The 26,393-nt window shown below is 42.3% G+C and overlaps 1 protein-coding gene across 1 annotated transcript in view; it reads right to left on the reverse strand.

Moving 5' to 3' along the window:
• Positions 1 to 12,704: 12,704 nt before the first annotated feature.
• LOC310867804 (RNA-binding Raly-like protein) overlaps positions 12,705 to 26,393 on the reverse strand; it is a gene marked incomplete at both ends in the record, with an annotated part of 101,425 nt that continues 87,736 nt past the window's right edge. Inside the window, 3 exons of the mRNA XM_083777940.1 lie at positions 12,705 to 12,737; positions 14,352 to 14,521; positions 16,506 to 16,622. Coding sequence (XP_083634066.1) covers positions 12,705 to 12,737; positions 14,352 to 14,521; positions 16,506 to 16,622 — 320 coding nt within the window. The remainder of the gene's footprint in view (positions 12,738 to 14,351; positions 14,522 to 16,505; positions 16,623 to 26,393) is intronic.

The following is a 26,393-nucleotide window of genomic DNA, read 5'->3' on the forward strand; positions in this document are numbered from 1 at the left end:
CCTGAGAGCTGCTACAACCTAAGGCACTGCCATATTCAAACAAACAAATGCTAGAATAAACATCAAAGAGAGGTGCATATCAGTCAGAGGGGTCAAGCTGTGGAATGGATTGGATGACGAACTAAAAAATTGTAGTCCAATGAATACATTTAAAATGTAATAGTAGATACATTATAGAACATTGATATGTTTTGTTTTCTCGTTTTGTGTTTTGTTTTGTTGTTTTGTTCTTTTTGTTCTTTTTTGTCTTGTTCCTGTTAACTGTATTGTCCTGTCTGTCTTTGTTTTTGTTTTATGCTATGTTTGTTTGTTTCTGTTTTGTTTTCTTGTTTGCTTTGTTGTATTATTTTACCTATGAAAGCCATTTATTTGTTAGAAGGGTAGGCACTATAAGCTTAGGCTTCAGCCTACACCTTTTTGGTCAATGTTTCTTTTGCAAAAAAAAGCAGGCACTGTATTGATTTGTTTTAATGACCAAAATAAATAAATAAACTAAACTAAACTAAAGGACCACTTCACCACTTTTCTTTTAAAATCTTTTTATTAAGGTTTTTGTAACAGAAGCCCAGGGGCAAGTATTAAACAGACATATAAAACATAAAAATAAAACTCAATCCCCTATCGCTTCCTTTTCTACTCAATCTGTGTCTCATAGGAGGGCTGTGGGCAGTTTAGAAACCGTCCTCCAGTGACATCATCATTAGGCAGATTTATTTTTAAACAATAATTTTTTACAAAAATGTTTAGATTTTCATTATCGTGAGAATGATGGCTTCTATTTTCACATTGCGACTTTTCAGGACAAGAAAGGCTGCAGTTTCTATTAGCTTGTATTCCCCATCGATGATGTCACTGGAGGACGGTTTCTGAACTGCCCACAGCCCTCCTATGAGACACAGACAGAGTAGAAAAAATCACGCAATTCTTTTTCATGATTATTAGTGAGGAACTATTATATGAAGATAGGTTGAAACGTGGTGAAGTGGTCCTTTAACTGAAGAACGGATATTGGCACTGAGGGGACCGAGTGGGTAAAATGATGACTTCGGTCTTGCTTTCGTTCAGAGTGAAAAGACAGACAGCCTATTACTGATGATGTACGGCCAAAGGGCATGGATCCGCCGACAATAATCTCACTTTTGCCCTCAAACTGAGTTAATGACTTTGAGACCCTCTCTACTCTCATCCCTCCCTGGCGTCATAAGTGAGGCTGATTTCATTAAGCTCTCTCTCTCCGCGCAGAAATGAAAAACTAGGGACGGTTCATTCTGCTCGGCAGCTTGACACTGAGATTACTGGCGAGTCGTGATGCACGGCAGATTCATTTAAATATTTTTCAAATCTAGCCCTCGAAAATTTGCTCATCATGCACCCCTGAGCTAATATAATATAAATGTTAATGAAGATTTGTGCAGTGAGCTGGGGAAATGAAGATTGGCAATATACGCTAGCAAATAATCATCCCCCCCCACACACACGTACAGCTCGTTCTGATAGTCACAGTGCATACTGCATTAGGTTTTTACATTATATTTTTCTAATTTTCAGTGTCTAAGGGAGATAAATAATGATGTGAAAATGCGAGGGGAAACTCTAATTATGCATGGAAGCCCGCTTGTGCTTGTGATTGGGTTTGTTTATGTCGGCGTGGCTCTGCCAGGATTTGTTATCACAATATAATTTTGTAAGATAATTTCAATATGCAAATTTGAAACTGAGACGATAAGCGAGGCTGCGCGGGCCTCCTCTAATTTGCTTTCAGAGATTATAGCTATTGTGGTATAATATTACAGAATTGCATCTGTCAGCTGCTGTGAGTGCAATTCTGGATTGAAGGTTGTCTGCCGGAATGAATAATAAAGTTGTTTAACCCTAGTTGTTTTCAACCCCAACACTGGTGTTGGCCTACAAAGTGACCAAGGGTATGGCACCCTCTAGCATGGTCCATAGTAGCCCTAATGCCCTTTGCTGCCGAGGGATTAGAGCTATGGACCAGAGCTAGGCACACCCTCATATCAGCTCGCTCAGATCAGCCAACACAGGGAGGCAGAACCTTCAGCCGGGACAACGCTTCACACGTCCCAGACTCTTCTCCCTTCTGAAGTCCTGCCTCCAAAACTATATGGAAGGAACTTCCCAATTCCCGTTGGAATCAGAAGTGCAGACTCACTCCCAGTCTTCCGCCGTAGTCTGAAAACTAACGCTTCAGCCTCCATCTTAGCTCATAGCACTTGCCATAGCCTTGATGACCACACTCCACAGGTGTATATGAAAAGGCTAGACTGTAATTTAGATAGCAGTTTATGTAGACATAGCACTCTATAGTGTATAGTTTCATTGTAATATTCTGTTAGACGTATATTAGGTTCTTAGCTAAGCTTGCTTATGATTCTTGATGACTATTTCCAAAGATGGTCTATTTATGAAGATGGGCGAACTTCATTGGAGCCACTATAGGCGAAATGGTACACAAAGGTCTCCTAATAAATATAGCAGGTGTGGTTTGGTTCTATAATATATCATATCACCTGACGGGGGAGTTTCCCCGGTAGGACGTATAGCGCATGGAAGGAACACGCTATTCCAACCAGTTCCTTTTGCATCCATCAGGCCAGGGGTACCCACTACAACGCATAGTTTAAAAAAAAAAACCTGTGTGTAAAACACATTTCCTCTAGTCTACAGTCCATTAGAAATAGCAGCTACATTCATGTCTTTGGAACGACGACGCTCGGAGTAATTTCCACTATGTCGAAGACTCTCAGAAAGGTACTGGAGCGGCAACAGATGGCAGATTTAAAGCCCACCATAACAGTAAAAGTATAAAGTAACTGCAGCAGGGTTAATGAGGGCTAACATCAATGCCACAGCCAATTAGTCTGCTGCTGTATCAAGTCCCACTCCCACACACTCCACTACTTGTCATGATGGCCCACAGCTGTTCCCATTTAACCTATGTATGAGGAAACCACTCAACCCTGACAAGGAGATGCAGTTGGTTGGCTCCGTCAGGCTTGAAAAGCTTTTCAACTAAAAAAAAAAAAAAAAAAAACTTAATTATTCAGAGCTAGCAGTTAAAAGCTAAGATTCAAAATCTCTCTGCGGTTTATTAATAAGTGAAAATCGCATCATTCCGGGCCTGTTGCTAGTTTTTTCACCGTCTGTCATTTCCATTCACACATTAGACTAGAGTGATGCCGGAGAATATAGAAGCTTGGCTTTCACTTTGAATTTATTTGTAAAAGAAAGTGTCCATCGTTAAAATATTTTACCGGTTAATTGTGTCACAAACAATAACATTTTTATTGACTGAGAAGAACACAAGTGACACGAGTACACAAGTACTTTTGCCATGTTTTATAGAAGCCTTAAAACAGTTTCAATCATACATACGGACATGAAATTAAAATACAAAGAGACACTAAACATGCCTTTGATTAAAAATCTTTACAAAAATGTACATTTCTATACAACAGTAGTCAATTGTAAGTCTCTACAAGTCCCCTGTTCGATATTCCACCCAACCATGATTCTAGATAAAACATATGGGGCGTTTACCAACAATTCAACATTCAATAATGTGGCCTCAGCCTATAATTTTATCCAACACAATAAAATGTTCAGTTAATCTACTATGTATTTTAAATAATAATGATAAAACCTATTTACAGGGCAAATAAACACTCTTAATGAGAGAGAGAGAGAGAGAGAGAGAGGGAGGGTGGGTTATTGGGTTAATACTTTCGTGGAATGCAACAATGTTTTAGCCTTGCAAAATATTTGACACGTCACTATGTTTATTAAATAATTGCAATAGCAATAGCACCAGCAATAAAATATAAACACATAGCACAGCCATTCTCTCAAATAAATGCGTTGCCATATAAATATGACCCAGTCTCATTGTTACCGACATGTAATAATTAAACTAGTTGAGCAGTAGGAAAAGTTGGCTTTTTGGTGCTGCCAGAACAGTTGTGATAAGCTAGTATTATGACCTTGCAAGAGATTTAAGCAAGGTGACTTTTCCATAGAACGAACACAAAAGTACTACAATACAATCATGGAGAAAAAAATATCACTATTAAACTACTAACTACTATTTCATTCCATATCAGTTATTTAAAGGAGTAGTTCACCACAAAAATATCGATTCCAGTTTTAGTTGTCGCATTCCTAAGCCAATATTTTGATGACCAGTGAATGCTAATGTCTCTAGTAGGAGAATCCAACAGTCATCACATTCAGGAATGCGACAAAAACAAAGAAATCTCCATGAATTCAAGGCTTCATGGGGTGTATTTAGAAAATAATTAATATTTTCTGGGTGAACTACTCCTTTAAACTACTACATAATGGAATCAGTTAAACAGAACAATTTCAGCAAAAGTTAAAAAATAAATAAATAAAAAAGTCACACCCGTGTGAATTGAGTGGTGCAACTCCGTGTGGGGGTCCCCAGGGGGTCCCCGGAACTTCCAGACCCACAGGAACGAGCCCAGGGTGCCGGCCCAGTTCCGGTGAGCTGCCCCGTGTCCAAAACGGCCGAGAATCGTGTGTGTGTGTTGGGCAGTGACACTTGGTGATGAAAACCAACCAAACGCAATTTTCGTGCTTGGACACAGGGACCCAGGCACTAGGCAGGGACCTAGGCAGGGACCCAGGGACCCAGGCAGGGACCCAGGGACACAGCCAGAGACACACAAAGCTCCGTATAGGAGTGGTTGCAACACTCAAAAAGAACAATGTGTAGTAGTTTTTGACAAACAGGATGTGAATGATCATTTATCAAAAAGAAGAACATTTCCATATGCAGTAACAGTTTAACCACTTCCCTATACATTTTTGCAGCAATACATTTTGACCCGGTTGTAGGAGCCGTAATGTGTTTGCATTCTAATGTGCTATTATGATTGACGTAAGGTATGTCACTTTAATGGGCACTGCACAGGTAGTGGGCGTGTCTCCGGGGCTGGGGCGCTGCCACTCTACTTTCATGGCGTATACCTGTCACTTGGGTGAGGGAAGTTGGACAGAGAGAGGTGAGAGTGGGAAAATGTAGTGGCGTAACTTCATGGTGATAGGCCCCGGTGCAAATATTCTATTTAGCCCAATCGGATACTTTTGCCATTTGATTTGTCCTAATGTTGGTGCTAAATAACACTTAAACTCACGGCCAGACCGGGGCGGGGAGGAGGGGCCGCTTCGGCGCTGAGCAGATCCACATGGGCACACATGCAACTCAAGGACGTGCACGGGTTTTCGGCAGAGAAATTCATGGATCACCTTGGCTTGGGGCCCCACGTCAATATCTCTGTCACTGTTTAAATGCCTTTAAGCTAAGAGAGTGTGGTGCACTTCTGCATTATAATATTTTCCATTATTTTGCAGAAGGTTTACCCCCCCCCCCCCCCACCGCCTGACCAAAAAGGTCAAATCAATGCAGACAGGCAAGGGGAGACTTGGGGGAGGGGGGGGCGTCAATTCCATTACACCAGCAGCAGCAACAGTCCCATGCTGCATCAAGACAAAAGGGGCACTGCTTCCTGGCATGGGACCAATGCCAGTTGGCTGCCACCAGGGAAGCATTTCTGCCTCTGAAACTTGGCAGGAGCTTGGAATAATAATGATGGAACAACCTCGGAGGGCAGCCATGCGATAAATGCATAAGCTGGGTTACAGTTATGCTCACAGCTCTACTGGCTTATTAATGGGTTCGGAATTCAAATCTTGCCAAAAACAGATGTTCCATATTATGTTCGTATAATTATGGAGGTAGTTGATCGTGAGAATGCGGTTCATTTTATTTTTGTTATTTCTTTCTCACAACAAAAACTTCAAAACATAGGGTGGAATAGTCTCATAAATGTTGTGTACATTGATTTCACATTTAAAAAACCAGTAACAATTGTCATCAACATCCTGTCCATCAAAATAATTTCTTTAATCAGGAAAAAGTATATATTTTTCTTATTTTTTAATACTCTCTAGCAGGGAAATGAGTAGTAGGGATGGGTCCGATTAATCGATTAATCGATTATCGTTGATAGGACCCGAAATCGATTATGAAAATTAATAATCGATAATCATTTTTTTATTTATTTTTAATGAAAATCTGTTGGAAAGGCAATATTGTCATCCAAACAGGACAGGGCTATAGGCCTACCAAAGTGTGCCTGGGATGTGTCTGTGTAGCTGCATGACTGAGAGGAGTGTGAGTGGAGATTGATTCCAATCAAGATACAGGTTTGGAGGATTTAGCAGGTGTTGGGAATTTACCTAATCAGGCCTAGGCTGGGGTTGCTATGGTGATCAATTGGATCAACAGTGGTCCAGGGACCACCAGTGGTCCTCATTTAAAAGATGGAGTTAGTAACCAATTGGACCCTATTTAACTCTCAATAGTTACAATTATTATTAATCAACTACATCAGGGGTTCCCAAACTTTTTTGACTTAGGTACCCCTTGGGGGGAAGATTTTTTTTTATTTGTAGGGTTCATTAGGGAAAATAAAGGGGAGCTCCGCACACTCAGATCTGCGCACAATCGGTTTATTTTTTTGCAAGCTTTCGGTCTACTGACCTTCTTCAGGCATCATTAAAAAAAAAAAAAAAAAAAAAATTATTAACCCCCCCCCATCCCTAATGAGTAGGGGAATTAAACACTCAATAAATAAACACTTTAATGGCGGCCATGTTGTGATTCCACATATTTTTCCTATAGAGATTTCCGAAAATATTTATGTTAATTATTTTAAACCAAGCCAGGCTCCTGGTGAATCATGATCATTTTGATTCTGTTTAAAAACAAACAGCAAAAAGGGTATTTATTGAATATACTGTATATCCATCCATCCGCATCTTCAAATGCTTCAAATCTGGAATCGGGTCGCAGGGTAACAGTTCCAACAGAGATTTCCAATTTCCAGTCTTCCCTTTCCAGTGCAACCGAAGTGTTCCCAGGCCCACTCATGTGGTCTTTGGTCTGCCACGGGGTCTCTTCCCCGTGGGACGTGCAGCGAGGACCTCCCTATAGGGAGAAGCTCGGGAGGCATCCGTACTAGATGCCCCAACCACCTAAGCTGGCTCCTTTCCAAATCAAGGAGCAACCACCTAAGCTGGCTCCTTTCCAAATCAAGGAGCAGCGATTCTCACACGAATGATTGTACTTCTCACCCATATCTAAAGGCGAGTAGAAACGAATATTACTCAGTATATTGAGAGATTTGCCTTCTGGCTCAGCTCTCTTTTCGCATATAGTATAATATAAATATTCAAATATTATTTGACACAGAATCAAATGTTTCACTGGGAGCCTGGATGGCTTAATTGGTTCCGCGCTTAACATATACATTCATATAAATATTTTCGAAAATATTGATGGGACTCATCAGGCCATTGGCCAATGCATTCAATTGATATATTTTCTTTTAAGAATGACCACCATCTAAATGTTATTTATCTCGAGGATACAACATGGGGTTTGGAGGGGTAGGCGAAGGGTTCTTGGTCACACCAGTGGTTCCCAAACCTTTCAGCTCGAGACCTAAAAAGAGTAATTTGATGTGTCCTCCCGGGACCCAAACTAGTGAAAATAGACAATCTACATATTTTGCTACTTCTTAAAAGTGTTTTTTTTCCTCTTCCCTAATTTATGGCATTTCTTTGCTTTTCTTATTCATCTATAAAATTATTTGAATTTATGAAGAATTTATGAAGAACTTTGTTTTTTGTTGGAAGAATAATAACCAAAAACTAAATGTAGGTAACAAACCAAAGAAGGGATCCGTGACCCAAACATGGGTCTCGTCCCAGTGTTTGGGGAAACGGTGGTTCACGCCACAGAAGAGGGTCTTTCAATCCCCTCTTGAAGGCGGCGATGACTTCTTCTCACACTGCAGACAGACTGGGTTGGCTGTTCCTTCACCCTGAAGTGAGAGAAAATGATTGAAAACACACTATCAGAGTTGTATTCCTTCCTTCTGAAACATAATATGGCTGCTGCTATATGTACAGTACCAGTAGATCTGATGAGGATTAAGACAGAGCTTTAAAAAAGCATGTCCGGTTTGAATGGCCACAGAAATATCTTGGGAGAACGTAAACCATTAAGACCTGACGCTGATTCCACTCTGTCGGGTGGGAACCTCGTACTCGTATGTCCAAAACTGTTAACTTTACAGGATTCAAATTCAAAAAGAGCAAAGGTAGCATACTTTTGATGCTTTTGTGTGACGATGTAGATCAGTAAGGTAAGGCGTTAAGTTACAAAACAAACAAACAAACAAAAAAGATACGAGATTCATGCCCGACAGCAACAAAATAACTTATATATAATAATAACAAAAAAATGTATATAGTATATAGAGCTATAACATCTAAAATGACACAGATGCGTTCCCATTTTTAATAGGTCAAGAAATGTTTGCTTTGGAGCTGGCTGTCTATAATCTCTCTGGATATAGAACTTTGTATAAGATAAGCTTAAGCTATTTTCCCTGCTCAGTAGCACCTGCAAGCAGAACATTCACATTCCGTCTGATATTCCCCCCCGGCCCCCACACTTTTATTTATGTATGTGCTCTGGAGAGGTTCTGCATCTTAGAAATATGGGCCACAGCTAGAAATTTTAAGTAGCAGATATATGGAAATGAACCAGACTGTTCTGTATGTGGCTGAGCAGAGGGAAAATAATCACACTCGTGTGAAGTGAGGGGCGGCCACTGTGGCTGACAGATGGCGTCACTGCTTAAAGCAAACATTAAAAGTCCATAGACTTGAATGCCATAATATGACGTCGCAGGTGGGGGGCCTGTTTTTAGCGGCTTTCATTTCTGAAAGCCAGAAGCGCCCCTCAAAAACCACATGCCTGGAAACCAAGGCAGTGAAGGACGTTGTGTGGTGTTAGAATAGAAGTGAACATTCGTGTCATCAGGTCTTAATGGGTGAACAAAATGAACAAAATATTTTACATTTAAAATTAAAAAGCCCTGCGGTTTAAACTTTTACCTAGATGTTAATATCTTATATCTCCTCATAAATAACTCATATTTACAAGTGCAAGGAAGAAGCAGATTAACACAAGTTCTCTATTGATGATGTGACTGCATCATTACCCATACCCTGAAGAGACAAGGGAACACTTTACCTTGGGCTGTGCCATTTGCAGCCACTTTATGCAAGATTCAATTAGATTAATGTTGTTTATAGGGCCGTTCCTGGTCATTGGAAATGTCATTATTGCTCCATTATTGCTCAAAGTCTGCATTAGCTGCCCTTCACTAGATCCAGCCTTCCAAGTGTCACAGAGCCTGATGACTAAAGCTCCATTCACACCAAAGAAGCTAGCTTCTGCTTTAGCTTCGTGGTCCCATGTTATCTCTATGCAGAGCAGCTTTTGCGTTTTGAAGCTTGGAATGAACAGCTTTTTTTTTCTCCCCAAAACTTAACTTTAGCTTTTAAAAGCTGCTTCTAGCCAATCAGAGCACAGCGAGGTTTGAGGAGGCGGAGTTGAGCTCATTTCACAAAACCAAAAGGCTCTGCGAAAGCTGTCCGGCCCGATTCTCAGCATTAAAAAAAAAACTTTTTAAATATGGGCTGTATATGAAATATGAATGGATATTTGGCAAGACCATAGCATATTTATCGATAGAAATGAAAGTTTATATGAGAAACAAGTTGACGAAACAGGTTGTGTTCCGTGTTCCGTCGCGAGCCAGTTCTATCCCAGTGGATTGGCACTTTCTGGGGAGAAGTGCTCCTGCATTCACCCCCCCCCGGTTCTCCTCACCGAAGCTATGGACTACTGACCAGTCCAGAACGCTATCCGTCGCTGACGCTGATTGTGGCAAACAGTGCACACACACACGGTTGATAAATTAGCAGATATAGATAGATAGACAAACAACTAAACAATATAGTTGTCGGACCCGCTGCCTTTTCCCCCAAAGTTTCCCAGAGAAGAGGGGAGGAGCAGCCCGCTCTCAGCGCTCTGTGGTCGTCGTGTGTGTGTGTCAGTAGCTGCATTGTATGTTGATTGTTGAAACTTTTGCACCGTCAATCATACCTTTAAAAAAAAAATGAATAGCCTTTATATCAGTTGTATGTACCCCCTCTATTTATGCAATATGTTGCCCGTGTTTTGTGATTGGTTTGCTGCGTTCTGAATCGATAAAGATTTTTTTTTCAAAAATGTTATTATAATAAAAATAGCAATTCTGTTATTTGTGTAATGTGTAGGCTATATAGCCTACAAGTATGTATTTATTATGAAGAGGGCTGTGCTATGGCGATTCACTTGTGACAGGAGGAAGACGGAGGAGTGGAGGCGGGGGGCTTGGAATGGAATGGAATGGAAACCCAGCTGGCTGCGATGAATAGGCCTAATAGGCCTAATCAACGTCATATAGTCACCAACCATCCATATAATTCTGTAGTGTATGATCTGACCACGCAATGTTACAGTCCACTGCAGGCTACAGGCTTTGATTTACAAAATGATTAGTATTATAACCGCCGTCCCTCGGTGCGTCGGCGCTCCTCGTTATATGTGCCCGATTTAAAATAACAGATCTCTAAGCTGTCTAGACACGCCATGAGCGGGTGCATGGATGTTTTGTAAACTTTGTAGGCTATGTTTGTTCTTTTGGACACCGAACGGGGACGATACTTGGGGTCTTGGACATAGCTTCACTTCAGAGGAAACGGGGAGCTACTTACTCACCACCACTGGAAATGGAATCCATTAGAATGATATGGAAATGGTACATTAACAGTGAGCTACATAAATCCTTTATTTCGGCGATAAGTCCATTGAACTCCGTTCTCACTCTCACACAGACACACACTGAAAGAAAAATAGAACGCCACTTTATTGCATGGCCAGCGCAGCAGCACGCGCCGTCAGTGGTTCACTGAAGGCGCGTGCTGCTGCGCTGGCCATGCATTAAAGTGGCGTTCTTTTTTTTCTTTGTCAGGCTTTATAGGGCTTCGGGCCTAACATTATGGTATTTTTTAGGGCCGGGCCGGGCTTCGGGCTGACCCAGTTAGGGCCGGGCCGGGCCGGGCTTCAAATTTCGGGCCCGATGAGAACTCTGTGTGTGTGTGTGTGTGTGATACTGATTATTTATGGAGTAATAAAAGTATGCCTACTAGGCTACTATAGTGGCCCAAGTTTCACATCATCTGCTAAATAAAAAGCAAACTTGCGCTAATGGGGAGGGAGGGGTGGTGGAGCAGTGAGCACCGTGGAGGAGTCGACGACACGGGGATCACTTGCGAGCCAGTTCTCTCTCAGTGCCCCTGCAGTAATTACCCCCTCCCGGTTCCCACCGAGGTGAACAACTGAACCCCGTAGCTGACTCTGTCCGTGGAATAAACACACACACGGTTTATAAATTAGCAGATATATATATAGTCTATAGACAAAGAACTAAAGTCCCGAGTCCCCAGCGCGTCGTGTGCACCGCGTGTGTGTGTGTGTGCGCGCGCGAGAGAGATCAATAATTAATAGCCTTTATATTAGTTGTATGATATGCATGTGGACATCCCTGATCCGACCTGTCCTGATTGTATTTCTACGGTATGCTCTTGCTAAATCAACATTAACATTACATACAGAGCCGCTATGTTGGAGCCAGTTTTATGTTTTCTTTATTTGTTCACCTCTAATTAGAATCCCTAGTATGTCACGTCAATTTAGTGAGCCCTTTTGCACTTCCTGTATAATTTCTCCCCTTCAAAGTAAAAGCTCCCCTGCAGTGATTTTGAAACAGTTATTTGTAACTTTTATTTTGAAAGGTTCACTGGGAGCCAGGAAGCATGGTTGCTTGTTTAAGGCCACTTGACATGCATTTTTGAGACAATGGAAAATGTTTGGTGAGCCAGGGGAAGGCATACAGTTTTTGACCACTTACTCGCACTTACTCAATATTGCATACTTATTATTTCATGTTTTGTTTGGAGATTTTTGGAGAGAATAAATATTCTTGAGTTGAGCCACAATACCTCTCTGCACCTTTTTTCTGTTGGAGTAATATATGGAGTACGAGTCAAAACACCCCAGGGCCCTCACCATGTGGAGTTAGAGGTTTGGATGTCGAATGCCTCTACACGCTATTTTTTTTTAAATGCCCGGAGGGTTTCGCTCGAGAGGGGGAGAGGAGAGCGGAGTGGGGGGGAGATGAGAGGATTGAGATCCGGTCCGTTCGGTTATTTACAAACAAGTTTACCAAGATTATATTATTTATTCATCGATAAATAGGTTATGATGTAACTAAATATATAATTATTTCTCCTCTACAGTCGCTATTTTACATTTTAGACTTTCAAATGCGCATCTGCTCAAACTGTCCGTTTTCTTTCTCGTCTCAAAGCCAGTCCAGGCAGCTTGAGTGACAGGTACCTTGTACATGCCCACTTTCTCAAAAAAAAAGCTGCGTTGCTTTTTTCCCCAGCTTCTTTAGGTCTGAACGGGGCTTTAGGAGAACATTAATGGATATTTTGGAAGCTTGAGATCCAATCCATTGGCTGCACCTTTAAAGGGATAGTTTTCTTCAGTTTTTTAATTCTTGATTCACCGTAAAGGAATGTTTTACAAACTAAAACACTGTTGAACACCACAGTGCAAGTCAGAAAGCTGCAGTGTTTATTAAGAGTTCACTGGTGCAGATCCTTGTGAAAACAAACAACATACCAGTTTTTCCTCAGTTGTCAATATCTGATACGTGGTTCTCTATCTGAAAATGAAAGGAGATAAATAGCACTGAGATTTAGGATACAACAGCCGTTTGAGTTACACAATTGTCAATTATCATGACAAAAAAACATGCACACGCACACACTCAAATCTTTAATCATCATCCTTCCTCTCAACTTGTTTATTTGACCTTGTGAAGTAAAATTGGGCTTTTGCCATCAGTCTAACAGTCAACATTGAGTGTTTAACTCCACAGTTACATCTTCATATTTTAATTTGTACTCATGCCAGTTTGCATGCGGCTCTATCAGCTCTCTTCTTCTTAATGCCAGCAGCACTCTGCTTTAATTACAGCTTGTGACATTCTGAGCGTGTCTCCTCTTTCCGCCTGTGTTTGTGCGAGTGTGTGTGTGTTTGTGTGTGTGTGCGTGCGTGCGTGCACTCCGTGCAGCAGGGAGATTTGTGCCGCCACTTCTTCTTGAGCCAGGGTCGACAGGGAGAGAGAAACTGTCAGCCGACGCGCCCTCACCAATCACTCATGTGAAAAACCTCTCGCTCTCTCAGATCCGAGAGCCATGAATAATTCCGGAGAGTTACAGACAGACAAGCTTGTCTGCCCATTTGAGATCCCTCGCCCGCACTTCCCCACTTTGTGTCTGTGTGTGTGTGTGTGTGCGTGTGTGTGTGTTTTATCCCAAGATTTTGCATTTTTCACCCAGTGTCAATTCTCTTTTTATTTAAATATTTTTTATCCCACGATTTTGTAACCCATTTTTCACCCCTGTGTCAATTATCTAATGTGATCCTGGGCTCTACACACCCTCCGCAACGGACTTGAACTCATGCTTCCTTCATGCCTGAGTGTCCAAGTTGCTCCTTTCCCTGGTTGGACGTAGCGCGTGGAAGAAACGCGTTAATCCAACCAGTTTATTTCCCCTCCATCAGGCGCTCCGGCTGGTACCTTTTGAAACATTCTAACAACACCAATCTGGTACGGGGGCTCCCTGGCACAAACAGGGTTCTTGCACCATTTTGAAAGTAAAATTGAAGACTTTTTAAGACCTTTTTAAGGACCTGCGGGAACCCTGACAAAACATTTTCAGTCTTTCAGATGGAGATTAGGGGACAAAACACATGCCTATTAATCTGGGGGTCCATGAGTCATGGACCCCCAGATTAATAGTGCCTATTAATTAATAGATTAATAGTGCCTATTAATCTGGGCCTATAGGACCATGACATGGAAACGTTTGAGAACCACTGGTTTAAATAATAATACAAATATGTGTAAGCAACCTGGAAATAAGCAACTACACTACAATTTAGAAACAAGCCCGCCACAAAACGCAACCTGCAAACAGCAATATTTACAAGCAACTTTACAAAAAAGCAGCCCCTCAGTCCGTTGCTCTCCCCAGGTTCGCAGAGGGAGTGTAGCGCCCAGGATTACACTAGACAATCGACACTGGGTGAAACAAATGGGGTTACAAAATTGTGGGATAACAAATAACAAAAAAAGAAAAGAAAAGGAAGCACAAAGTCACTTATAACAAGCGGACACGGCAACAATGCAGTGTCCCCTCCCCTCCCCGCCCCAATCTCCCCCTTGTCCACTGACAGGCCCCTATAGCTGTCAGACGGCTTCACCTCGTACCAGATGGTGGCTGCTCTCGTCGTAATCGTCCTCTCCGCCGTCGGTCATCTCCCCCGCCTCAACGTCGTGCGGCCCCTCCTCGCCCGCCTCCTCCCCGGAGTTGTCCGCCGTCTCCGACACGGACTCCTCGTGCAGGGAGTCGCAGTTGTCCTCGTACTTTCTCTGGGCGTCTGAAAACAAGGTTGACATCGAACGCTTTTCAGACAAGTGGTTCTCAACCAGTGGTTCCCCCAGCTAAATGATGAAGTTTGATAACCGAATGGACCCTTAGGCTAACTCTTGCGACCATCTGGCCCGGGCCGTTGGCGCGGTAGTCCGAGCACCCTAGGCGATCCTGACGACCTTTGCTGCGTGTCACTCCCCATTTCCTACCAGTCTACTGTCAATAAAGGCATAGAAGCCCAAAAATACATTTTATATTGTATCCTTTATTTACCCAGGGAAGTAGCTGAGCACAGGTGCTCATTTTCAGCAACGCCACAGACAGACAGACACACAGACACACACACACACACACACACACAAACACACACACATTAAAACCTGGGAGCTGACCAGTACAACCACAGTCTTATACTGTTGGCCACTAAGCAGCTCCAGGGGGAGCAGTTGGGGGTTCAGTGCCTTGCTCAAGGGCACTTCAGCGGTGTTGGGTGAGTGATGACAATCACTTCCCCACCCAGGTTTTTCCTGCCCGTCCGGGGAATGGAACCGGCAACCTTTCGGCAACAAGGGCGCTCCTCTAACCCTTAGGCCACCGCTGCCCCGTACATCAAAACACTCTTGAAGTGGGAAAACACGGCACTCCAAAGAAAAAGGTGCACGACAGCCTTTGTCAAAGCAGATTAAATCTTTAATATGCGCTGAGGAAGTCTGAGGCTTAAACTTCGGTGGTATTTGATTTAAGTTATTATTTATAGCTGAGCACCCCTGCCTAAAATAAAAAGGAAGGAAGCGCACAGGTCTGATTTTCTTTCTTGCCAGTTTGAGATAATTCATTTTTTTTAATTCAAACATGTGTTGCATGAATGAATAATATAGGGCATAAGTGGTTAAGAAAATGATCAGATTTCTTTGCTGCTGGATAGTGATGCTGTGCCTCCCAGTGGTGGAAAAAGTACTTTTTTAAAAGTAAGTAAAAGTATCAATACTGCAATATAGAAGTACTCTGTTACAAGTAAAAGTGAGGAAATTCAAGTACAGTGTACAAATACTTAAAAATTGTACTTAAGTACAGTACTTGAGTAAATGTACTTGTTACTTTCCACCACGTGTGCCTCCCCATGTCATCTATAAAGACCTCTCTCATAAAGTGAGTGAATGCTGTAATGGCACCTGTCTGCCGTTATGACAGAGAGAGAGAGAGCCTGCTCGCTCGTATCTGCCCGTGATGTCAGGAAGACAGATGGCCCGTGTGCGCTATTCATTTTCTTCCCCTATAGTGTTTCCGGGGACCTACGTTTGGCTCACACGGACCAGAACCGTAGAAGAAGAGAGAGTCGCGACTTGCGACACGATTTGACCTCGCCACAAAGCGGGGTGCTATTATGTAGCCTGCTTAATAAACCAGACCGAATCTGGTTTATTAACCAGGCTAGCTATTATGGGCTATTATATGGGCTAGTTCCAAACATTGGAATTGAGATAGAATGAGCACTTCCGCATTAGCTCTATACAGAGTGTCGCAGTCCCGCCCCCTACCAGGGCCCAGGAAATGATTCTCAGTTAATTTTCCTCATAGACATTTCAAAAAGTATTTATTTAAAGACGTTTACGCCGTGGACAAAGCCAACTCTTGTCGTGACAAATCATGACAACAAACACAATTTTTTGGGCCAAACAAATAATGAGAAAGAAGAAAAAAACGGCAGGTTACAACACTTTTTTTGTTGTTTTTCTTCTTTGTAATTATTTGTTTGGTCCAAAATATTGTGTTTGTTGTCATGAGTTGTCACAACTCGAGTTGGCTTTGGCTTTGTCCACGGTGTAACCGTAAATAAATACCTTTTGAAATGTCTATGGGAAAAATGCATTGGAAATCATTTCCTGGGCCTGGCGTCGTCATGAAAGGGGGTGGGACTGCGACGCTCTATTGTTATTTCAGGTTTTATAATTGAATAGCTTCCTGGCATTTTGTGGAAGGGCTCCCCTCACCAGACTCTGCTCTCTGTTGCTTCTCGATCTTGTCGAGGCGTCCAAGAAGGGAGTCGATCTTCATCTTGATCTGAGTCAGCTCCCGCTTGATGGTCTGCAGCTGGTCCGTCTTCACTGCTGAGGTGTGGGAAAAATAAACAAAACAGCATATATTAATGTGTACGTTTTAGTTTGGCTCACCTCACCTCATGGTATTCTATAGTAGCCTACCTCAAACTAAAACGCACTAAAATAAAACTACAGACCTTTCAAAACAAACTACTAGTCAGACTACTACTCAGACTACTACTAGACCTCACACCTAGGATTCACCTAACATCTGCTCATTATGCTAGGGTGGGATGGCCCAGGGTAGAGAACAGAGTACAGCAAATTCAAGATAGCCAAGGGACCAGTGCCCATTCATGTACCTGTTAACAGAGAGGGAGGGAGCACCGGAGGACGCTCCACTGATGTCATTCCCCCCAGATTGGGCACAGACATGGGGATTACAGTAATTCCTTCTACTATTATGCCACCAAAATGTGGAATGCCCTACCAACAGCCATCAAAAACTGTGACTCCCAACTAGAGTCCTGCACGGGTCCAATTTTCCAAAAACCCGCATCTGCCCTGCCCGTCAATCATCAGTTCCGTGACCCACCCGTTACCTGTGATTATATAAAAAAATCTAAACCAGATCCGCCCCGCCCGTCAAAAAATGGGCCCGTTGCACGCCCCGTTACCTGTTCGCATATCAAAGCTCGCTATCTTTGACTTTATTTCATCCAACACTGCATGTGATGTGGTGGTGGTGGTGGGCTGCAGTGCATCATGTTGCACACGGAAGTGGTAATGTAAGTTGACTGAGGCTACTGCTGCTTATTATCACAACATAGTTATATTATGATTTTGACCTACAGTAAATGGTGTTATATATCAACAACGATAGGATGATAAAAAAAAAGATTAGCCTGATGACCGTCTTGATCCAAGGCTGTGTGACTGTGTCTGTATCACAAATTACGTTAGAACTTTAGTTAAAGGTTTTATGACATTCATTTTCATTTATTTTTATTTTTATTTTTTATTTTAGGTTTTATGACCTCAATTACACCCAAAAAACCTGAACTTTGAACATTCAGTGGATTTTCTGTGGTCTGAAGTTTTCTTTGGGGTTTGGAAGCCTTTTGAGCTACAATGAAAACAGGCAACACAGTGAAAACAGTGACATCTGCTGGCAAATCCCATTGACATGGGATTTGCAGGATCTTACATCACAATCTGCCGGCAAATCAGAGCACCTGTTTGAGCCAGAAAACCCCAGATCACAGAAAATCTACTGAATGTTAAAAGTTCATGTTTTTTGGGTGCAATTGAGATTAGAAAACCTAAAAAAAATAAGAACAATTCCAAAACCTTTTTTTTAATGTCACAATCCCTTTAAACTTTCAGAGCGACACATTACTTTACTTTTGGGTTAGCCTACAGCACATCTTGTACTGTAGACATTATAATCCATTGGTGTTTCATTAGCATGAGGTGACGAAAATAGGCTACAGGCTACAGCTCGTAGTGATAAGCACAACACGTGAAATACTACGATAAAAACATGAGGATGCAAGGATCCGGCTGTGATGTCACTGCTATGCAACACGGAAGTAGCACAGCAGCAGAAACAGAATGGCATTATGAAGGAATCGTCAGTGCAAAAAAGAAATCACAGCTAAAAAATACGTCCTCATATGACAGCAGGAATTGCCTGCCATAATTTGACCCCCCAGTATTAGGATGTATTAGGATGTTGATAATTCATTCATCAGCCAACACTCCCCACTGACAGGTAGTAGTTAGTGGGGGCGGAGTGGGATCTCATTAAAAAGACGTGCAGAAATCTTATCAGAGATCAAAGGCCACAGCATGCTATCATCTGTTAATACTTATAAAGCGCTTTTTTATCACACCCATCAGCTTAAATGACACTTTCTTCAGGGACCAACCCCCCTCTGCTTTGGAGATTAGAAAATATAGGCTTACATCCACCATGCTGTGCAGTTCCATTTCTGTCTTACTAGTGCCAGTACTGTAGACATAGGAGGCCTTAACCCATTCAGGCCTAAGGCCGATTCTAAAAACGCCTTTAAATCCTGACCTAAGGTTTCTGAAAAACTTCAAATATTGATATAGCAGTAAGCAACATACTGTACAGAACCCAAATATGGGTGCCCGGCCTGAGGGGGTAAGATACAAATAGGGGTTCCCGCCCAGAATGGGTTTTAAGTATGTTTCACCAGTTTCAATTGAAACGGGCCTCCACCCTCAGGGGGCCTCAACAAAATAATGATGTCATAGGTATGTGGGGGCCTCATATTTGGTCTTGAAATGGGCCTCCAGATTCCTGAGACCGCCCCTGAGAACACACAAACACACCAAGCCTCAAAATACAACACAGCTCAGTGTTAGAGAACGCTGTAGCAATTTACAATTTAGGCATTTAGCAGACGCTCTTAATCCAGAGTGACTTACATTAAGCAAGAACAAAAAAGCATGGGAATACATCACATAAAAAGCATTTATCATGAAACATGCGTAAGCTAAGAACGTAACAGTGGAATATCTATATAATGAAACTATATTATAAACTATAGACCCCAAGGTAGCCGCAATGAAGTAATAAATATAGCAATATAGTTCAAAGGTTGCACTAATTGGTGTCGTTAAGGCGTGCATGGCAACAGTTTGTGTCTCGTGTGATTTCACACCAGAAGATATAAGATGATGCACCGTGTTGAAAATGACTGTATAGTAGACGTCGAGAGAGAGAACAGACAGACAGACAGACAGACAGACAGACAGACAGACAGACAGACAGACAGACAGACAGACAGACAGACAGACAGACAGACAGACAGACCGACCAATGTTGTCTTGGACCGTTTCCAAAGCAGGAGTACCAAAGCGAGTCTATCCTGCTGCTGTAGCAGTGCGGAACAAACTGTATTCCTTTGGAGGCTACGGTTATGGAAGGACCTTCAACAACATGCAGGGACAGATGGATGTCCATGTCTTCAACACAGTGTCTTTATGCTGGAAGAAGTTACCTCCAGTGGAACCTGGAAGAGGGGACAGTCACCTTGAGGTTCCATCCATGCGTTCCATCACAGCTGTGTTGGTTGAAGATACAGTCTACATCTGGGGAGGGGAGACTTACTGCAATGTGCTTTATGCATTTGATGTTGACTCCCACAGATGGTTCCAACCCAGGGTTTCTGGGACAGTTCCAGAGGGGAGGAGCTACCACTCTGCCACTCCAGCCTGTGTGTTGGAGAAGGTCATGTTTATCCATGGAGGATACACCAAGCTGACTGGATACACTAATGACATGTACATGTACAAGTTGGACACCAGCACAATGGTCTGGACTTTAATTAACACCAGAGGAACTCCACCTCCTGCTTCATCAGCTCACTCTGTCACCATCATTGGTACCAAGATCTTTGTAATTGGGGGCTATGGAGGTCAGTACTACAACACCATCAGAGTGTTTGACACAGAGACCAACGTCTGGCTGAACACACCTTCTGCACAACTTCTACCACAAAGACGCTGGTGTCATTCAGTATTTACCTACAATGGAGAGCTGTACATATTTGGAGGCCGGAACGGTAACCAGAACTTCAATGATGTGTGGAAATTCAGTCAAGAGACCTTCTCCTGGAAGAAGGTTGAGCCCAAGGGGAAAGGACCATGTCCAATGTATGGTATGTGCTGTTGCATTGTGGGAGATCGTATCTTCTTCTTTGGAGGAAGAAAAGGAGATCACACTATCTATGATGAGCTGTTCATCTTAGACTTGAGTCCTAGTCTTAAGACGTTATGTAAGCTAGAAGTTATTCAGTACGCTCTGGACCAATCAGAACTCCCACACGACATCAGGTGGGAACTGGCAGCCATGGCAACCAACGACAACAGACAACAACAACAACCGAGACCACATTCCAGACAAAGGAACAGCAGAAAGATCAAGAAATGATGGATCAACATCTCATCCCACCTGATGGTGAGCCACCTCTCAGCATCACTTACTGAGATTCAAACCTCAGGAGACTCCTTCTCTCCAGACAGGCTCTCTAACCATTCAGCTAGGCATCAAACAATGACAATTGTTCCGTCCAACACAATGTGGTGGAAACACAAACCTGTGTCTTTATGTTCCAAACTGAACACGGTGGAACTCTCTTTATTTCTATGATATTTTTTTAATTAAAGGACCAAGCAGTCCTGAAAGGACTTGGTCCTATATTGTTATTGTTAGTTTTTTTTTCCTTCTCCTTTTGCCAAAAAAATAATCACGAAACTCGGCCTACAGAAAAAACAAAAATCTTAAAGACTATCTGGTACACAGCAAGCTAAAAGGAATCAACACACCAGCACGCCAGAGACCAGAATACTTCAAACCCAAACAAATAGTTAAAAATAGAACTACAAAACGCATGTTGGAGATTAAACAACAGCCAGCACCAGCAACTGTGTTTATTTAATCACATGTGAAAAATGTGGCTTAAAATATGTCTGAGAAACGAGTAAAACAATAGCTACAAGGCTGAGACAACACAAATACAATATTAACAATGCAAAAAAGACAACTACAAGGATTGTTCAACATCACATGGCACATGGCATTGAAGCTCTAAAAGTATCTGGACTTCAACACAATCCCAACTGGACAGTAGGACAAAGACGTTTTAATGGAAAACAGTGGATTAAGAACCTCAACACGGATTTTCCTGGAGGTTTAAACATTCCAAAATATTAGACAAGTTGTTTTGATTTTGTACCAAAACTCCACAGCCATATACATGCTAAACACAGCCAACAATCAATGGAAATCAGACTTTAAATATAGGGGACAAATTAGCACATTCCACACCAAGCCAACCTGGGACACGAAGCAAGAGCGTACAGTGCACTGAAGTCCCCTCAGTCAACCCCCACCACTCTTGGCCCTCTCTCTCTCTCTCTCTCTCGCTCACTCACTGCCTTGCTCTCTCCCACAATGTTAATGTTAAGTTAGTAAAGTTACACCTATTTTATGTAAATAACATGGTAAAATGTACAGCATTTCTGTGGGGGGTAAAGGGGAGACACTTTAATTGTGAAGGGACGACAGGATGAGGAAAGGTGTTGTTGCTAATTGTCGAGAGTAATGGCTGCGTGTGATATTGAACAGTCAAACTATTTGTATCAATATACGGCTGTATCAACAAAATAATTATGTCATAGGTATATGGGGGCCTCATATTTGGTCTTGAAACGGGCCTCCAGATTCCTAAGGCCGCCCCTGACTGTAGATACCTTGTTACGGTAGTATTGGACTGTCAAATATTGAGCTATAATTTCATATTCATCTACCATTCCATGATTGAATTATATTGAGACTCCAATCCATTTACTAAGAAAACTCTAAGCTATGATGACTAAAACTATAAGACTAATATACTGGCAATTTGGTCAAATAAAAACTAGACAAAAATGTTAGGAAGGGACTAGTGGAGAAGTGATCCAGTAGAACTAAATAAAAAGAAAGCTCATTTTATGCTTGGTTTCACTCTAACAATCCAATCCGTCTTTTACTGTTTTCCATATAATAGAGGGTATGCACACGACATCATCATCATTATTACTATAATTTTTTTGGCATTTGAGCCACGGACCACCATTTGACCATATAGGCATACGTTGATCATTAATCATTCTACATTCTCTACTCATGTAGACTTCTTGTAAATTAAGTAATGCAGATGTTTAACATCAATTTAACTCTTGAGAGCGTAAAATGACACCCGGACCACTGGTTGAAAACCAATGCCCTACTTCAGTGGTTCCCAAAGTGGGGTCCGGGGACCCCCAGGGGCACCTGAGGTAGTTCCAGGGGGGCCCCAGCTAAATGATAGTTTGTAACCAAATGGACCATTATGGGTCTGTAACTCAGAGAGTGTATAAATGGAACCAAATGGACCCTAACGGGTCCAATTCTTCTCTCATGGGGGTCCCTGGCATATGTTTTCAAATGGGGGTCCGCGGGCTAATTAGTGTCCATTTGGGGGTCCTTGACATGAAAAAGTTTGGGAACCAATGCCCTACTTGATCATACACATACCTGTAACAGTGTCAAACAAAAGCATCAAAAGTAGCAGATCTACAAGCTTCGAAGCGCAAAGCTAAGTTGTTTGTTTTGAGCTTGTCAATCTGCTATACTTTTGCCTGTCAATTTGAATCGTGAAAATTAAACCGCTTTGGAAATATGTCAGGTTTCCACCTGACAGAGATTCATTCCTATTTTAGAGCAGAATAAAAGTCGGTTCGGCGCTGTTAAGCCTACAATGTGACGTCATTTGAGGTTCGGTGGGGCGGGTACCGTCCTAAAGTCGTCTCTTCGGTGCTACTGAAAATGTCTGATGAGCCGAAATAATTTCGGCACTACATCGCCGAAACAGCGGTAAAATAGGAGTATGAATCGGCCCTAATATGATAATGATGCCCTATAACCCAATTGGCAGTGCAAAGTGTGTCATGTTTTGAAAAGGGAACATCATCACAAGCTGAGAGGCAAACATAAAATTCTCTTTGACACCTATGAGATCCTGGCTGGCTGGAGCGGGAGCTAGGGGAGGGAGATTTCTAAGTTGACTAGGTAGACGCCCCGTCCCGTGATTGGCTGGCCCCGGGGCTCCCCCGCAGCGGATTGGCCTCGGCCCCTGTCCATCATTCCAACTTGTATTCTAAATCCAACTTGTATTCTAATGAGTCGTTCAATCATTGGCCGAGCCAGGCTATGGGATTTCTCTGGGAGGTATGGGGTCTAATCGCCTCTTGCCTGAGAGTAGCGGCCATTGTTTCCCTGCGCTCTCTATGGTAGTAGCATACTAGCACTGTCAATTAGCATCGAACGTTTGCGCTCGTTATAGCTAAATACGGTATTAAAAAATGATGAATTATGATCGAAAATCTCAGTTACAATGAAACTGAATGGAGGTGTTTTTTTAAAGGGTAACTGTTCCGTTTTGGCAGAGTCTGACGATCCGCCATGTCAAGACCAGTCACTCCGCCCAGTCAACCCCAGTCATGAAGCCTTCTACCTGGGCATCATTTCGTCTTTATGTCCCCTGTCTGTCTGGTACCATCAGACCATCCAATAGCTATAGCAATTATCACAATTTAAATAAATAAGCATATTTTAAACTATTTCACATTAACAATGTTGGTAAAACTAAGATATTTGAGGGGAAATATATAATTAATATCCACAAATAAAATATTATCATTGATTAACTCCATTCCTCTACCCTCCATCCCTTTAGTTTCCATGGTTATTGAGCCCAATATAATAGTATATATAACCATACATTTTAATATTAGTACATTTAAACAGAAGAGAGCTAATTAAATAACCAGTCACTTTTATTGTTTGCGCAGCGCAGCATAACAGATGTACAAGCTGTCGACACGGAATGGTATGTACCGTATGGTACACGATGTAAGCTTGTAGATCTGTTTATTTTAACCATGCTTCGCGAATCGCCGCCGCCGTCACGCAAATTATGACAAAGCATGCGATGATTAGACTTCATGCGAGAGTCCTGTCAGAATCTGTATTGTGTCAGTGTGTGTGTGTGTGTGTGTGTGTGTGTGTGTGTGTGTGTCGGCGCGCGCTGTTCTCTTCTCTCTCTTGCCCCAAAAATTGTAGACAGTAAAATGACGATTTCCAACTACACTACAGTGCAATCGTGGCATTTCTCGCAGATTTGCGTGCAGGGGGGGGGGGGGGGGGGGGGGGGGGGCGCTTGAGGATTGATCAAACTCTTCGGCTCTGTCCTAGGGTGACCAGATGTCCCTCTTTGCGTGGGACAGTCCCTTATTTCCAAGACTTTTCAGGCGTCCCACAAATTGAGACCCTGTCCCACATTGTGACTGGCAGGCAATTGCATTAATGTTCAAATGCTAGTTAGTCCCATAATAGTTGGCCTTCTGCTCTCTCATTGTCTCTCCCTGCAAGTGTTTTAAGCATATTAAAATAGCATAAAAATATAGCATGATTTTTATGATAGCCAATATTGGGCCTATGGTCGAATATGACATCAAGGCTATTAATAGCAACTCATGTAATAAGTTGCTAACCCGGTACTCCAGTATGGCTTGTGTGGGATAAGTGGGACGGGGTCCCCGTCCCACACATGTGATACTTCTGTCCCTCAAATGAACAGTTTGGATCTGGTCACCCTACGATGTCCCAATAAATAATTCGTTCTCAACATGTGGGTCCCCACATGATTTGGCGGTGTCACTTCACTGTCAGTGACAATTTAAGGACTTTTAAGACTTTTATAATACCTCAAAGGCTCTAAAAGAAAAAATACCATTACTGCATCAAAACATTCAAAATCAGCAAAGCATGCTATAAAAAACTGGTTGGCCAGATTATTAAATCAACAATTGTGAAAATAGCCGATCTACAAGTTCACAACGAGCTTGTAGATTGGCTATTTTCACAATATTGCCACAATTCAAATGAAATGGCAAATATGAAAAGTCAATTGAAATAAGAGAAATGCTTTTTAACCTTCAGATAATGAACGCATTTAAGTGAAAATATAATGCAATAGCATTTACATTTCATCTCCAGGTGTGGTCATTCTATGACAGAATGAAAAAGCAAAAGCAAATAACATAGCACAGGGGTACTCAACTGGCGGACCACGGTCCACGACCGGACCGCGGACCACCTCTCTGCGGACCCTAGGCAAAAAAAAAAAAAAGCTCAGGCCAGGCCAGCCACAGTCAATTTCAATTCAATTGAGGCAGTGTTGCTGCAGCACAACTATACATTGTGTGTCTTATGTTAATGGAGGGAAGAAGTTAATAATATATATAACATCAGATGGTACATTTCTCATGTGAAATTGCTGCAAAGGCCCCCAAAATGTCCCCCAAGGGCCCCCAAAGTGTGATTTGGATTTGGAGTTCCACTCCGGGCCTGCACTCTGCACCCCATTATTGGTTGGTTGGAAGGGGATCTGATTTGTATAAGCTTGGCTTGACCATACTAAACGGGCATAGAGCCCCGCTCTCCGACGCCGCGCATGGGACCGGACCTCGGTCTTATTCAAAAAAATATTTGTGGACCTTCATAATTTCTAGTTGAGGACCCCTGACATAGCATTTACATTTTCAAATTGGCGTGTGTAGGCCTACTATTTGAAAATGATAATGCAATGCTATTTGCTTTTTCATTTGGTCATAGAATGAGCACACCTAGAGTTGAAGCAAAAAATGCCTCAACCCCGCGAGCGGGGTTGAGGCATATTGGAGGGTAATCCCTCCTGGACGCTATTGGCGAAACACCTAAGTTAAGGGGTCCCCCCCATGTAGCCCACCCTGACCACTAATCATTGGTCAGGGGCATTACAGTCACATCTAGCTTGGTGACTCCCTCAATGACCCCATGAGGTCAAAGGGAATTACATATGTATTCCATGTGAATAACACAGTTATGCAGTGTGATGTGTTGTGAGCTTGCAGATCACTTGTTTGGTGTAGATTCATTTTCAAATTGGCATGTGTACGGAAAGGAAATACAAAGGAAAGGAAAATGCAATGTGATTTGCTTTTGCTTCAACTCTAGGTGTGCTCATTCTATGACCAAATGAAAAAGCAAATAGCATTGCATTATCATTTTCAAATAGTAGGCCTACACACGCCAATTTGAAAATGTAAATGCTATGTCAGGGGTCCTCAACTAGAAATTATGAAGGTCCACAAATATTTTTTTGAATAAGACCGAGGTCCGGTCCCATGCGCGGCGTCGGAGAGCGGGGCTCTATGCCCGTTTAGTATGGTCAAGCCAAGCTT

Source organism: Protomyctophum parallelum, assembly GCF_964188405.1.
Source record: "Protomyctophum parallelum genome assembly, chromosome: 12".
NCBI lineage: Eukaryota > Metazoa > Chordata > Actinopteri > Myctophiformes > Myctophidae > Protomyctophum > Protomyctophum parallelum.